The sequence below is a fragment of the Opisthorchis viverrini genome, assembly GCF_000715545.1.
Source record: "Opisthorchis viverrini unplaced genomic scaffold opera_v5_59, whole genome shotgun sequence".
Lineage (NCBI taxonomy): Eukaryota > Metazoa > Platyhelminthes > Trematoda > Opisthorchiida > Opisthorchiidae > Opisthorchis > Opisthorchis viverrini.
Window position 1 is genome coordinate 1,208,390 of NW_008751715.1, and position 14,095 is coordinate 1,222,484.

The following is a 14,095-nucleotide window of genomic DNA, read 5'->3' on the forward strand; positions in this document are numbered from 1 at the left end:
GATGCCCTGTGGTTGAAATTCAGCAATACCGATAGGATTGAGAGGCACGGAGGCAATTGGTCGTCTGTACAGTTCACGACAGCTCACATAAAGGAAAAACAGCACAACCAAACACTCTTAGACCAACCACCCAGAATACGCACAACTAACCATGTACTTGGATCAATCAAAGCTCTGGCAACACTTGAAACTTTACTTTCAGCGACGTATGTAATGCAATGATCATCGGATTAAATCCCTATTATAGTCCAGCTGTATACTCACTCTCCTGCTGAGAATTATGGAAGAATCTGTGAAGGTGGCGGGAATATCCTCCGATAAATTCAAACTCATTTTGCCGATGGGGACCACACAGCCCGATATTGCACGAACAGATGATCAGATGCTTTTCATGCGTTCAGAATAGAGGTTGACGTATTTCATTGGCTAATTTTGCGTAATTACGGTCTTATACTATAAATATTAGGGCGTCAAATTTATTCCATTAGATAAGCGTTTGAGGATTTTCGGGTTGACATTCATCGTGCTTCATTCAAGAAATAACCAAAAACTAGACAAAAATATCACACTCTTTTTACTTTAAATGAATATCACTTCATTTGTACTGTATTAAGATAGCGACGAAGAACAAGACAAAGCCGTCATTATTGAAAATCCGTTTACTAGGGGGGTAAGAGTAGGCCGAGTGTACAAAACCGAAGAGGAACCGTTGTGGATTTCGCCTAAGCTAAGGTATGCCACAACTATCAAAACACAGCAAACCATCGCATATTTGATACCTAGATTATACACAGTGCAAATTGCGACGGGAATAGTGCGATTTTTGTGCCGGTTCAGATGGGTCCGAATAATTATATGGAAATATGGATTTAAATCCTTGTTTAGGATGTCACTGTACGCAGCGGCGCAAGTGTCCGTTTGCTCGGCGTACGTAGACACGGTCTCTTTGAACCACGTCTCTTACGCCAAATGCGTTCCCTCTTTCAGTCTCACTAAACGGCGACGTTAATCACGCTCGATTGAATGGAACTGCAACAATTTTAATCCAAATTCATTATCAACTCGCGGCTTACCTCCGCAAGCGTCTACGTTAATACACACAAACACGTTCGTCCACCACCACCAACAAACGGCTTATCTTGTCCTTGCACGAAAACACGAGCTTCAACTGATCCGTTGTCGACTTCCTTCCCTGTCACCGGCGTGTGTTGATGAAGTTCTGCTCAAAGCACGTACATCAGCTGATGTTTTATCGTTGATGATCACGCATCGACACACAAAGCCTCATTATTTTTTCTAATAACTTGAGATGCATCTATGTTGGATCAGGCTTAAAGGGGAACCGCCACGGAAGAAGGGGGCGGTGTAAGCGTCTCCTAATGTAACATAATTGATGTAGTTTGTGATCAGCGTGGAATGTTTGCACAAAAAAGAAGGCAGAAAGAGTTATCCCTAACTCATTTGTTTAGCCACAGAAAGAGCTGAATGAAAGAGACAGAAGCACACATGTGAGTGGCAACTGAAAGCTTCCATTTCTCCCGAATTTAGTCGTTTGTTGGATCACGGAAATTAGACTGCAAAAATTTCAGCATGTGGTCGATCCACCGTTCGGGGCAGTTGGTTTTGGTCGAGGGTATGTATGATTAAATATTCATTTCTAATAACTTACCAGTTTGATGATTTTGTTTATGTTTGGGTTGACAGGATGGACTTAGATCTGTCGGACTCATGACCACCTGTTTAGAAGTTCTAGGCTATTAACCATCAGTCCAAGCGTTGACCGACCGTTTGCAAATCTAAGGGTATTGAAGACGGTGCAAACTACGGTTCAACTGGTTCTTTCTTGGATAATAAAGTATCACAACTATTCTCAAGGTATAAAATTTCATGTTTTATAATTCATGGTCTTGCATCTAAGTTTTCTAGCTTTGCAATCTGGTTAAAATCACGTAAGCGTTAACTAATGTGTAAGGAGTCCGATCCATTTACCTCGGTCCCATACTTCTGTGAGGACAAAATGCGGTCTCATTACTCCGACTTCTGTACCATTGCCTGTAAAAGCTCCAAGCCTACTGCACAAACCTTGATGCTGTTCAGTTTGAGTGGGTGACCCTATTTCTCTCAACTTCAATGAGAGAGACCATACAGAATACTTTCTTAGGATTGCTTTGTATTATCCTGTGTGCGGCTTTAGCAAGTTCAGTTTATCCGCTGTCAAATTTGTTGCGGTCGTTGCAGTTAGTTCACTGCACATTTTAGCTAGTAATGAGGATCTGACCTATTACAGGAACCGTCGCATTTCTGAATCCTCGTAGGTCGCATTATTGTGGATGATGATGGTGACACAAACTTTCGTGGGAGCGCATTTTTCCCTTTCCCAATTTTTTGTCGCTTTGCTTGGAGTTATTGAGAGTCTAAAATGACATGCTGTGTGTGTTACAGCGAGTTATTCTTTTGACATTGCTGCTACCATTATAGAATTTAGTAACGTTTGTCATGTATGAACTTTCGACTTCAAATTCAGGTCACCAGTGACACATGAGTCCATTTCAAGTGACATTCTCACCCAACAGACAAAGTGACTGAAATTTGATAGTGTCATCCTTAGACTGTGGCTTTTTAATAGCGGTCTTTAATTACAAGATTTGACCAGTTTGAAAAAAGGCCTTAAGTGTAATCTGCAAGATGTGAGGTCCATCACAAGAGAGGTCTTCGAATTATAATATATTTATTCGTTCCCCCTAGCTGATTACTTCCCGTAAGTGACTACGTTTTGTCTGTCAGCTTATTCGTTATTACCAGGGGACTGGGAGCGTTTTACCACTCAGTCGCTGTTTTGATTGTGTATTTTGTTTTTCAAAGAGTAAAGAATGTTGTTGACGTCTTCAAACCTGATGATCAGAAGCAAAGATTTTTCTGAAAAACGGACTGACAACCTCAAACCCAATGTGGCTTGTTTCCGTCTTGGGACTGGGATGAAAGTAATAGGATTTTATTGAAAATCAACACGTTGCAAAATAAATAAATAAATTAAATAATTTTCTCCAAATCGAAGTCGGAATTTAAAAAGTTAAATGAAGCTTACGTTTGTACGATACCAGCATGCTTTCACCGTTGCACCTTCACTATTTAGGTATCTCCGAATTCTTGTAGTGTTTTCGTTGAGACAAATAATGAAGCTAAGTGAGTCGGCTTGATTCTAGTTGCACTGACACATCTCTTTGTACACAGTGTGTCGAAACCAAATTGTATCGTTTTCGAGCCATAATTTGTATGAGCGTTTTCAAAGGCCGAGTATGCATTTAATATTGTTAACAGTTACACATGAAATGTGAGTTCAGACCCTATGGAATACTCTTCAGCTGTAACCCATCACCTTCTTCCGAGAATTTATCGGTGTACTCCCGATTTTTTACTGCCATTTTTAGTAGCCTTTCATGAGAACTAAAGCAAGCAATGTACGTATTGCTACACGGAGACGGAAAGAAAGGTAAGACAAATGGTCCACAAAACCAAGGAATCATTCGGGAAATATTTGGGGCCGATTGAGAACGGTTCGGTAGTGTCAATCGATTGGTCCACTTTTCAATTGTGCAAACGATGCGAAGCTCACAACTGAACAGTGTCAACAAAACCGGCTTTCTGTCAGAACAGAAAGAGACACTCCTACATCATTGGTCCGTGTTCGTTCAAGACGAACTGTCGAATATACCAAACATTTTACAAGTGGGGCTTTTGAATATAGTGTGCATCATAGAGTGTGAACACCATAGGGTATCTAATTCCGCTACTTTTAACGCCCGATGTCAGTACGCATCCTTGCGTGAGCGCAGGTTTTTCGCTCTAACAGACGGCCAGAACGGAAAGAACCATGATAGTAGCTACAAATAAGGTCTACTTAGCTTGCCATTGGTCGGAGATACTGGGCAAAATATAATACATATGGGGCGAAAGAACGATGCTCGATAAGTCGGAGTGAGAATAAGGCAAGAAGGTTGCGGTAGAGAGGACTCTGCCTCCCTCTCTCCGAGACCATCCCTCCCCAACAGACTGTCCAACGACTTGTAAACAATGCCGCGTGAGTGGTTACCGACAGTTCATAACGAAGCCGCTCCCGTTGAAACAAGAACTTGCGTCTCCCTACAACTGCTGATGGAGTTCACTTGTAGTCTGTTAGTTAGGACGTTAGGCAGCTAGAGTAAATGTAAAGTTTTTTATCGAAGTGTTTGAACGCACAGCTGCGCGGACTGCACTAAATATTCGAGTGGCACACTGTAGTTGAACTTACCGCATGGGTAACAGAACACGATCCAGCTATCAGCCGACACGGTCCACTATCTCTTATTTTCATACGTGAAGATTAGGGAGTATAGACTTTCACTGTAGAAAGCATTAAGGCATTGGCAAACGCATATACAGAAGGAGAATACGAAAGGAAATTCAAAGGAGCATTATGTTTCGGCCCTCTCCACGCATTAGTTTGTGCAAAACATCATCGATCCGATGGTAACACGGAATCAGAACCTCTCACCAGACCACAGAACCAACATCAGGACTAGGCATGGAGGTAAATGGGCAGAGGTCACGGTTGGATTTAGAGACATCTCACGGTCATCCAGACGTCAGCCATTATACGAAAGGTCAATCAGCAGACCAACTGGAATACTCATTTCAACCACCAACCGTAACCGGAGGTCGGCCTGTGTGATTAGGCATTCCATAAACAGCTGCACACAAAACATTTATGGAATTTAGGAGATTCGCAGTGATTAAACACACCGGCTTTCGTTCGGGCGTGTCCATAAGGTTTCCCTATGACAGCGTTTATTGTACAGGAGCTGTTCTTAGGCAGTCTTGGTGTTTTTTTTAACATGAGGCAAACTTTTGTGGACAAGAACAGTGACCTCTAGAAGGAGGTAGACATTACCAAACCATTGAGTGGCCAACTTGTGTCGAAACAAAAATACGAGCAATATCATTTGGTTGTGGAGTCAGCAACAGTGGGGACTCGAAAAGTTTCCAAGATTACAAAGGCCAATTTTCGCGACGCGTCATCATTATGGGAAGCAACTATATGTACAATATTATGTTAAATACAGGGTAATCTGTTGGGTGCGCCTAATAAATGAAATAATACGCCGGATAGTATTGTCTGGAAGAAGTGACTGTCAGGATATTACCAAAATACGGCCACCCTTCAAGACTGCATTTTGTTCTTTCCTGTGCAACAAGTACTATGTTGGAACAAATCAATGACAACGTTGTGAACAAAGTATACGAGATTGTGGACAGTGGGTGAAATTTTCAGTCTCAAAAAAACAGCCAGTATAACACAGTTGATTTGTCTATTCTCGGTTTATTGATGATAGTTTTAGAAAGAGCCAAACAGATGAGCACTGTTGAACTGGTGTTCACTAGCACTGGTGTTCGCTAAACTCGTAACTTATCAGCAAACAGCGCATCACGTCTCTTTGAAGCATGAACTTTCATTTTTGGTCTTACATTTGCGGCATTAAGACGGTCTCTAGTGAAAATCACTTAACAGGAGAATCAATATTGTTAAGCTGAATTACATTGGAAATTACCTCTATCGGCACTTCCTTTCAGCGACAGATAGTACGTACTGCCCTCTGGACGCGGTTTGCGAGGAATCGAATCCCCCGTGAATGTTTCCAGATAGACTAGTATGGCTAACTTTGGTTTATTTTGGGTTCTATTTACTCGTTCTACACTAGGTGAATTGCTTGCGACAGCTGCATTACGTCCGATATCTATATTGTCAAGACCAAAAGATGTCTCATTTACATACTGATCAGATCAGTATACTGGTTGTCTGTTTCTGCAGGACAAGCTTAATGGACATCCTAAAAATGTCATCTGAGTGAATTCCTCTGCGCGTGCAAGCACAATAAGGGAACAAATTGCGAAATTGAATGATTTTCATGCAGTAAGCTTTGGAAACGATATCTGTCAGATTGTAACGTGCAATTCAGTTTTTACTTTGTCTGACGATACTGGCCATACTATCCGAGCAATTTCACTCAACCTAGCTGTCAATCCTAATTTTTCAACCATTCTATCAAGCGTTAACCGAATCGATGGGCTCTGCACGGGTCATATGAGGAAGTTGGGTGACTGAGCGTAAATTTACTTTACTGGAACAAAGAGCCTAATTGCTCATTCGTTTTTCTTCTATAGAAAGATGTTATCCCTAAGGTTTGTATTTGAACTGATGGATAGAATTTATCGCTCGTGCAATACTGCATGCTCAAATCGAGTTGACGCCATTTCATTAGCCCAAGTCTGCAAGCAAAAATATATGCCCTTGATGATATTCATGGATAAAAAGTTAGAGCTACGAACTTAACTGAATTTCTATTTAGAATTAACATTTGCCTCACACTGAGTTGGCTACTAGTGATGAGACTACTGACAAGTAACATATTCCTTCCAAACGTTCCAGCAGATTGTCCAAGCTGTTTTTCGGCATACTCGTGAATATAAGCTGTTAGGTTTCGTGCTCAAACCGATTTATTGTCTTCAGGTGTTGCGTAACGTTCGAAAGTCCTAATTAGTCAGAGTTTAGTGAACATAACTGCCTAGGAAAGTGCATCTTCAAGATATGGCTCTTTTCAATTCAATTTTTTGCGTAAAAGCCGATTTATGAGCCAGAAGTGATGAAACTTTTCAAACTGGTAGAAAATACTGTGGAAAAATTCACAGCCTGTGAATCTGCTAATTGCGAGTGATAAATCTATACAACTTTTGCCTACCACATAATCAAACCTGTACGGGGTGAGCAATGCACAACTGTCCTCCTCTAGGCTGCCATCCTCATGTGAGCGTTTTCAACCTGCCGCTTTATGGCGTATGTTGCTTTCCTCTTTCCATAACCCCAGAATCGAGGAAGACTTGATAAATGCTTGGGTATATGTATACCACCTCAAATCTCAGGTTGCCAGTTTGACAGCGTTACAATTTCGGCTTGACCGAAGACAGTGCTTTTGTGTTATCGAGCTACAAATTCCGCTGTACGTGTTTGAAAGTGTACGCACATGGTAGAGTGTATAAGGACACGCATATATTTGCAAATGTGTGATGTGAAGTTGGTGCACTGTTATGTAGTATAGTGTATTCTGTATTTTGACTATCGACACAGAAGTGAGAAGGAAATTTTTCTTAGTCCGCCGTAGGCGCATTCCAACAATCTTCCCATGGCACGAAGGAAAGTTCGAGTAAAAAAATTGAGTGCGACCTACTTTTACCGTAATAAACAACTTGTCATTTACATCAGCAGTGTAATTCGATGTTTTGGTGGCAGACAAATTAAGGCAGTTACCTAAAAAAGATTATTCTTCTGAGTTTATAACATAAAGCATGTTGTACGGTCCTGAAAGCCATGCAGAGCTCAGTCACTTTAGCCTACTCGGCACACCGTATGTTAATAACGCGTGTATGATATATACAGATGTTTGTCTACGGTTAGATCTGCGTATTGTGACTCAATACCAGGTTGTTGGCTCACATATTCATGCCCATAAATATCCATGAATTATGTTGTTGCGAGTCCTTTTTGTCTGGCGGCTTTCGAACGATCTGGTTCAGCTCGATACATCACGTTGAGCTACCCAGCGGGATGGGTCCGGTGATCTGCGTTGATACAGTAGTGTGGTCACCCTTTCCACGTGTTTTGCATGTTCGATTTCGCTGTGTGAGGGCCTGCGCTCCGTAACTATGTGGAGTTCAGAGATGTATGCTTTCGATTTTTAGGTTCTTAAAGTAACAGTCTTTTGGAGTGGGTGGGTGGGGATGTGCTACTCCTGAGTGGTTTCTTTTCAGAAGATTTTCATTGATCGGTAGGATAAATGTTCTTCTTTCTAGGTGTGAACACTCTGGGTATGACCTTCCACCTGGATTCGAGTGATCTGAACGGACAGGACCTGAAGGCTCATGCGTCTTCAAACCCACTCGGTCTTGAACCGTACACAAGGAGCTGAATTCCATTACCTGAATTGGTTGAATATGCTTTAATGTGTGTGGTTTTTTTAAACTTATTGCTCTAAAGCAGCAACATTATCCAACCACGCTTTTCTATTCATTCATTGAGTTGTGCCCAGAATCGATCAAACAATATGTCAACCAACAAATTGATTCAACCACCGAATCCAAGTCTGTTAAAGTTACGAACCTAATTCACCACAAACAACCAAGTTCCCGTATCAAGACTGACAGAACAACGACAGCAAACCATGCGGAACGTATCAGTCCCGGTTATAGGCAACACTGGTGAATGCATTGTTTCGAGGCCAAAAGCAACGGCTGAATACAAGTCCATCATTTGGGGCAAAGTGGAGGGTTAGTTTTTGTTTCCAGTCAAGTAAAACTGCAACAATAAAAAAATAACCTGTAGTTATTCACGACAGATTCCGACATTTGACAAAACCGGAGAACAACTACATGAAATCAATAAATATTCAAACAGTCCAATCCACTGAACACTCAGATGATCGGTATGCATGAAAGTTGAGAGCAAGATGACAATAACCAGTAGTGAGTGGCGTTCATTGATTTAAGTGACATCATGTGGATTCAAACACCCATGAATTGCCGTTCACAGTGTCCACGAGGATACAATTAGTTGTTGAGATACCATAACCTGAATTAGATATTATATTATCTATTTACTTGGAGTTTAAGGGACACAGTATACTGGTTATTCAAGAGTTCCAAAGTTGGGTTTGGTTTCTAGTTGCCTACCTAGCTTACATTTCAGATAACACAGGAACTAAATTTAATTTTAGGTGCACCTGCGAGTTTTCATTTTTTTATATCAAAACCGCATTTCTATATCTCACCATTTACAGGGAAAAATTTCATTTAACCAAAGAGCTAATCGCTGCCCAAATTTAGTCACTCCGAATTACACTGAAGAGACTAATGTTTGAGGTTTTGGGCGATAAACATGTGTCTAGAACTAACAAAGCATTCACTGCCTTGTTGTTTGCTTCCATTTGATTCTCCCGAGTTGTTTCCTTCTGCTCCATTTCCAACAGGGTTCAGGTGTTAGCTCAAAACTACCCCGTGTCACGTACATCAAAGCCATTGATGTGTGGATCAATACCTGCCTACTCTTTGTGATTGCGGCGTTGGTCGAATTCGCTGTTGCCTATCTCATTGCACCTAGTGATCCGCCATTTGACTGTGAGAACCAAGTACGTGATATGATTCGTGAAGTTTTGTCCGAAACACTAAAAGATACCCGATGTTGCTGTTGCTACACCAAGTGCACGAGTCACAAACCCATCAAACGAGCTCTTTTCTCTAAAACGGGGAAGCATGTCAACAGTTCCAGCAAATGCAGTCGAAGCAGCACGGCGACAAAGGGCCGTAGTGAACATTCAGCGACAGCAGCAACTGTGTGTTGCAAGTCCATCAATCAGCAACCACTCTCTACTTCCAACTCCAAGAGGTGCCCTCTATGTCAAGCGATAGAGTCCAACTGCTGTCAGTGTCCCCTGTGTGTTCGGATCAAATGTTCGAAAGCCCCAAAACTGAATGTTGAGAAGGTACGTTGCTTTTTTAATGTATGAATTATCAATGGAATTTACACACAGAAAATGATCAGCAATGACACAAACGAAGAGAACTTTTTGTGAAGGAAACAGTTCAATGTAGAGGAAAACAATTTCTGTAGAATTCCCAAGTAACACTATAACAAGAGATGACCTCCCGAAGCTTATTGGGGAACATATTGTGCTGGTGTTTTAATTAAGTCGTTAGGTTATCAATAACCTCTAGCGACCTAGTACTAACATCTATCTGAATAGATCTTAACAATATGACCCAGTTTCCCAGCCCTTGTCCCGCTTGCTATATAAATAACACAGTTATGAAGTGAAGTGGCTTTGACGTTTAAATCTGATGAAAAGCGTTATTTCCAAATTTCATAATTCGATAACAAAACCTTGTGAGCAATGAGTTGATTTAAATCTCTCCCTAAGCTAAGGAAACCAGAACTTTGTCATCAGGTAGAGCAGGGGCTTGCAAACAATAAGAGTGGTGGTAGCCCCACACCTCAAGCCAATTGCGTTTCAGATATTTGAAGAAAAAACAATTCAGTGATGACTTGTATGTTTTGGGAAACCTCGACTGCGGAAGAGCTGATTAATTTGTATCACACTAGTCCATTCAGAGAATAAAGCTGCAAAAGTGCTCTTCATTAGCCAAGACCAACCGTATAGTTCGTGTTCAAAAAGGTCAGGTAGCTTATCGTTCGGATTTCAGCAATCAGATTACTGTAGCCAGAAGATTCTAGTTTAGTAGATGATGTTAACTGCATTCTTACGGAACAAATGATATCAGTCTGAACGTATTCCACTACTCATAAGGCAGCTGAAAAATTTCAAAGGCCCACGACTTATTTCGTCCTTCTTGGGGCTCATCAAACAGGAGCCGTCTCCGAGTATCCCTCGACTTTATGTTCAACCTGAACTCAAATTGCAAGAATTCAGCAAAATACACTTATTTGCTTGCCAATTTGGTTTTTACGGGAGACTCACCCTGAAACCAGCTGTAGATGAGTATCCAACCACTTTGGGAGTAGTGTATCACATCTAAACATGTATCACGATATCTCAAATATTGTATCAAGTGAAACATGAGGCGGCCTGGTGCGGCACATTGAGTTGCTTAAAACCATCATAATTCAGCTGGGATCCAGGTGAGTCTCCCGTGAAAACCAAATTTGTGTATAAATGCGTGTATTTCGCTAAAAGTACCAGTTCCTTCAGGCGAGTTTCATTGCTGATTGAATATGAGGTTCTTGGGATGCTTCTTATTTTTGACGCATTGATAGTAACTAAATGCAGTACGTAGTGTTACCAGGGAACGCAAAACATAAGGATTTTCGTACCATTATCGACAGTGTATACCCAACAGTGAATGATGTAGAAGAATTGTGTTCAGTTCTTTGGCTAAAACAGTTTTTCAGAGTAGGGTGTTTTCACCAAGGATAGATGAAACAATAAAAGGACGTACACATGTCAAAGTGATTGGCCAATCTATTTTTTGATGCCTTATTACTCTTTTTCCGATCACCTATGGAGGGAAATGGTCACATATTCAGGGCCGTATTCTCGCTTAGAATCGTTGTGGACTCTGTAACCTTATCGCTTGTTTCCCATGCCATGTTAATTGGTTCAATCAGCTGGACTTTGCAAAGCTAATAATTACTGAGATTTACTCCATTAGATCGATCCTAGTCCTAAGAGCGTCAGAATTAACATAAACAACTGCACCAAAAGCATGGACAGTCATAAGACTTATTAGAGTTTTAATATTTACGATTATAGTGTACGCTTGAGAAGCACAACGCAGATCGATAAAAGGTGACGGCAAATTATGAGTGGGTGGTTCATTTTGGTCTATTTTACTTGGAAGAATTTCAACGTTAAGGCAGCTGTAAGACAATTGAGTGCTAGATGACTCGGGGAAGCAAAGATGAATACTTTATGGAAGAGAGATGATGAACAAAGAACTGCAGAAACAGAAAGCAAATCAATTATTTCCCAGACATAAATAGAGCGACTATCTGAAGTGAACCATTCTGAGATATCGATTTTTATTCTTCTTCATAAGACAGTGTAAGAATTCGTTCTAAGACTTTTTCCTAGACACTGCGAGACACCGATTTCAAAGGTTTCTGACTTTCGGATCAGTGAATAATTTTCCTTCCCTAGCTAGCCGTAAGCAGTTGGAACATCACGAAGAAGCACGAAGTCTTGCTTGTGGTGCATCTGTCTAAAGTAATGAGTTTGCCGCCTCATTGGACCAGTGACACAGTTTGCCTGTTTCTTGACAACAATGGATGATAAACTAGCATCCAAAAGAGACATATGAGTGATCGGGATGAGACGATGAGGTTTAGGATCATGCATTCCAAACTCTGCGATCATAGATGGGGGCGGAAACGCCACTTTCATGCTGAGAAATTGTGATGAATCTCTCAGCGACCCTACAAACTTCCGTAGAGAAAAATATGAATCTACGTTTGTAATAACACCACCTACAGTATGAAATCTAACTTTACTCTATCACCTCTCTAAAGGCCTGCTTAACTCGATAAATGGCATTCTGGTTTCTCTATTGTCTCAGATCTTGAAAGTGCCAAAAATAAACCTCGAAGTCAAAATGACAGTTCCAGTTCAAGTACAAGTAGACACTTAACTCAGCAGAGAGTAAGGACAGCCACAGTTCTTTATAAAGCGTCCTTAATGATAGCATCTCAAGGTGCCCAAACACGTCAGTATACCTAGTATCAAAAATATGAATGATGACAATTTGGAAACTGGTTATGGTGATAGGAATCAGCTGATCATCCCCGCACACCGACCTAGTGTATTTTGTCAGCTTAGCGTCAGGTTGAAGTGACAATGTCTGTTAAAGTGAAGCAAATGTCTGCTATTTACAATCCTGAACAGAGCGGCAACTTGGTAAGTTGCTATTCCTTTTGCAGATAGTCAGCGACTAGCTTATCCGTCGTTTTGGATAATGGATGATGATGATGACAGTTTAGAAATATGTATCTCAGATCCAGAATAATATTTGCACCAAAAAATGTCTTTTACCTGGTAGAAAAACACCTTTGGTTGATAGAATACGCTGCACACAGGAAAAGTCGAAAACTTCATGAAATCGAAATCGCCTTATAGGTAGTATGACGCAATAATGCATTCGACACTGTGGGCTGAGAAACAGTTGCAGACTTAGGTTCAAAGTCTTTGAGCAAAAGCCAGTGGACAATTAAAAAACCCGCTTATCCCTGTTCACTTCATTACTACTGTTACCGTCAACATAACAATATGTGTACTGATCAAGTGAGTACACGCAACCATTACTAGAGGTGTTTTAAGATAGATTTTTATCAAGGGAGATAACGGTTATCCAGTCCTTCAATGCAGTGACTGAACTCTAAAAATTTTCTTCACAAGCACTTTAACACCTACGTCCCTTTGAACATAGCCTTTTGCATGCTGTTTGAAGCGCACCAAAAAATCAATAAATGTTGCTGACAAAAAGTGTTGAACATAGAGTGTCAGAAATGCCAGGTAGCTATTTAACTCAACTATCAAGGAACTTTTTCGTGATGAATAGTGTGCTTGGGAATCCAGTATAATGGCGCATCAGAGCCTATACTCATAGGAGGATACCAATTGTAGGCTCCGCGCATTTCGAGAGATGGTTACAGTAAACAGATGGAACTATTTCCATTAGTTTCGTGATGGAATCTTCAGGTTACCAGTTCGCGCAAATTATGTGGAAGGACTTTATTACGGTGATAGGTATGATGCACTTTACTGGATCACTCATTCCAACGATTTAGCATGCACATGAGCTTAAAAATTAATATACAGAAAAATACCCTTGCGAAATGAGGGCCGAATCTCTAGGAGGCCCATGAATAAATCTAAATTTTTATCTATCTAAATAAGGGAACTAGTAAGGTAAGCTTCCCTAGATGTTCTGTAGTATTTGCGATATAGTGTCGCTTGAACTCTTCCAAACTGAGCAACGTATACACAAATTCCCTATCTTATGGCTACTTGAAGAACATGTGCATAGTGAAATTTTCTGTCATCATTTGATTGAAGTGATGTGTTACGTTTTCAGCGAAAATTTCCAGGAAAATTCGGTCAACTACATCGTCTTTGTTTCTTATATTCACAACTACCATGTTATTTGATTTTTACCGCTGTTAACCTTTCCGGAAACTTCTTAAGGCATAAACCCAGTGATTAGATTTAATTTTGGTATTCTCAAGACAATCGGCTTACGGACTAATTCCTCTCATTGATAAAGTTCCTCACCACCTCCTGATCGATTTCTTCTTCCGTTATGAGAAAGCGTTATAATTAACCTCAAGTAACTCCCTCTTAGCTCAGTCTCTCAACTCAGTTACGTTTATGCAGCTCACAATGCATACTGGATGAGTGAGATTTTCGAACTTAACATCAAAGGTTGTATCTTCTGTGATAACCAGCTTCTGACTCCGTTCAAAACGGGAGAATCAGTTATTTTACCATAATAGCAATCCACG

General features: G+C 40.7%; 1 protein-coding gene across 1 annotated transcript in view; it reads left to right on the forward strand.

Annotated features, from left to right (window-relative positions):
• T265_03886 (hypothetical protein) overlaps positions 1-14,095 on the forward strand; it is a gene marked incomplete at both ends in the record, with an annotated part of 62,120 nt that overhangs the window by 46,862 nt on the left and 1,163 nt on the right. The window contains one exon of the mRNA XM_009168478.1: positions 9,054-9,566. Coding sequence (XP_009166742.1) covers positions 9,054-9,566 — 513 coding nt within the window. The remainder of the gene's footprint in view (positions 1-9,053; positions 9,567-14,095) is intronic.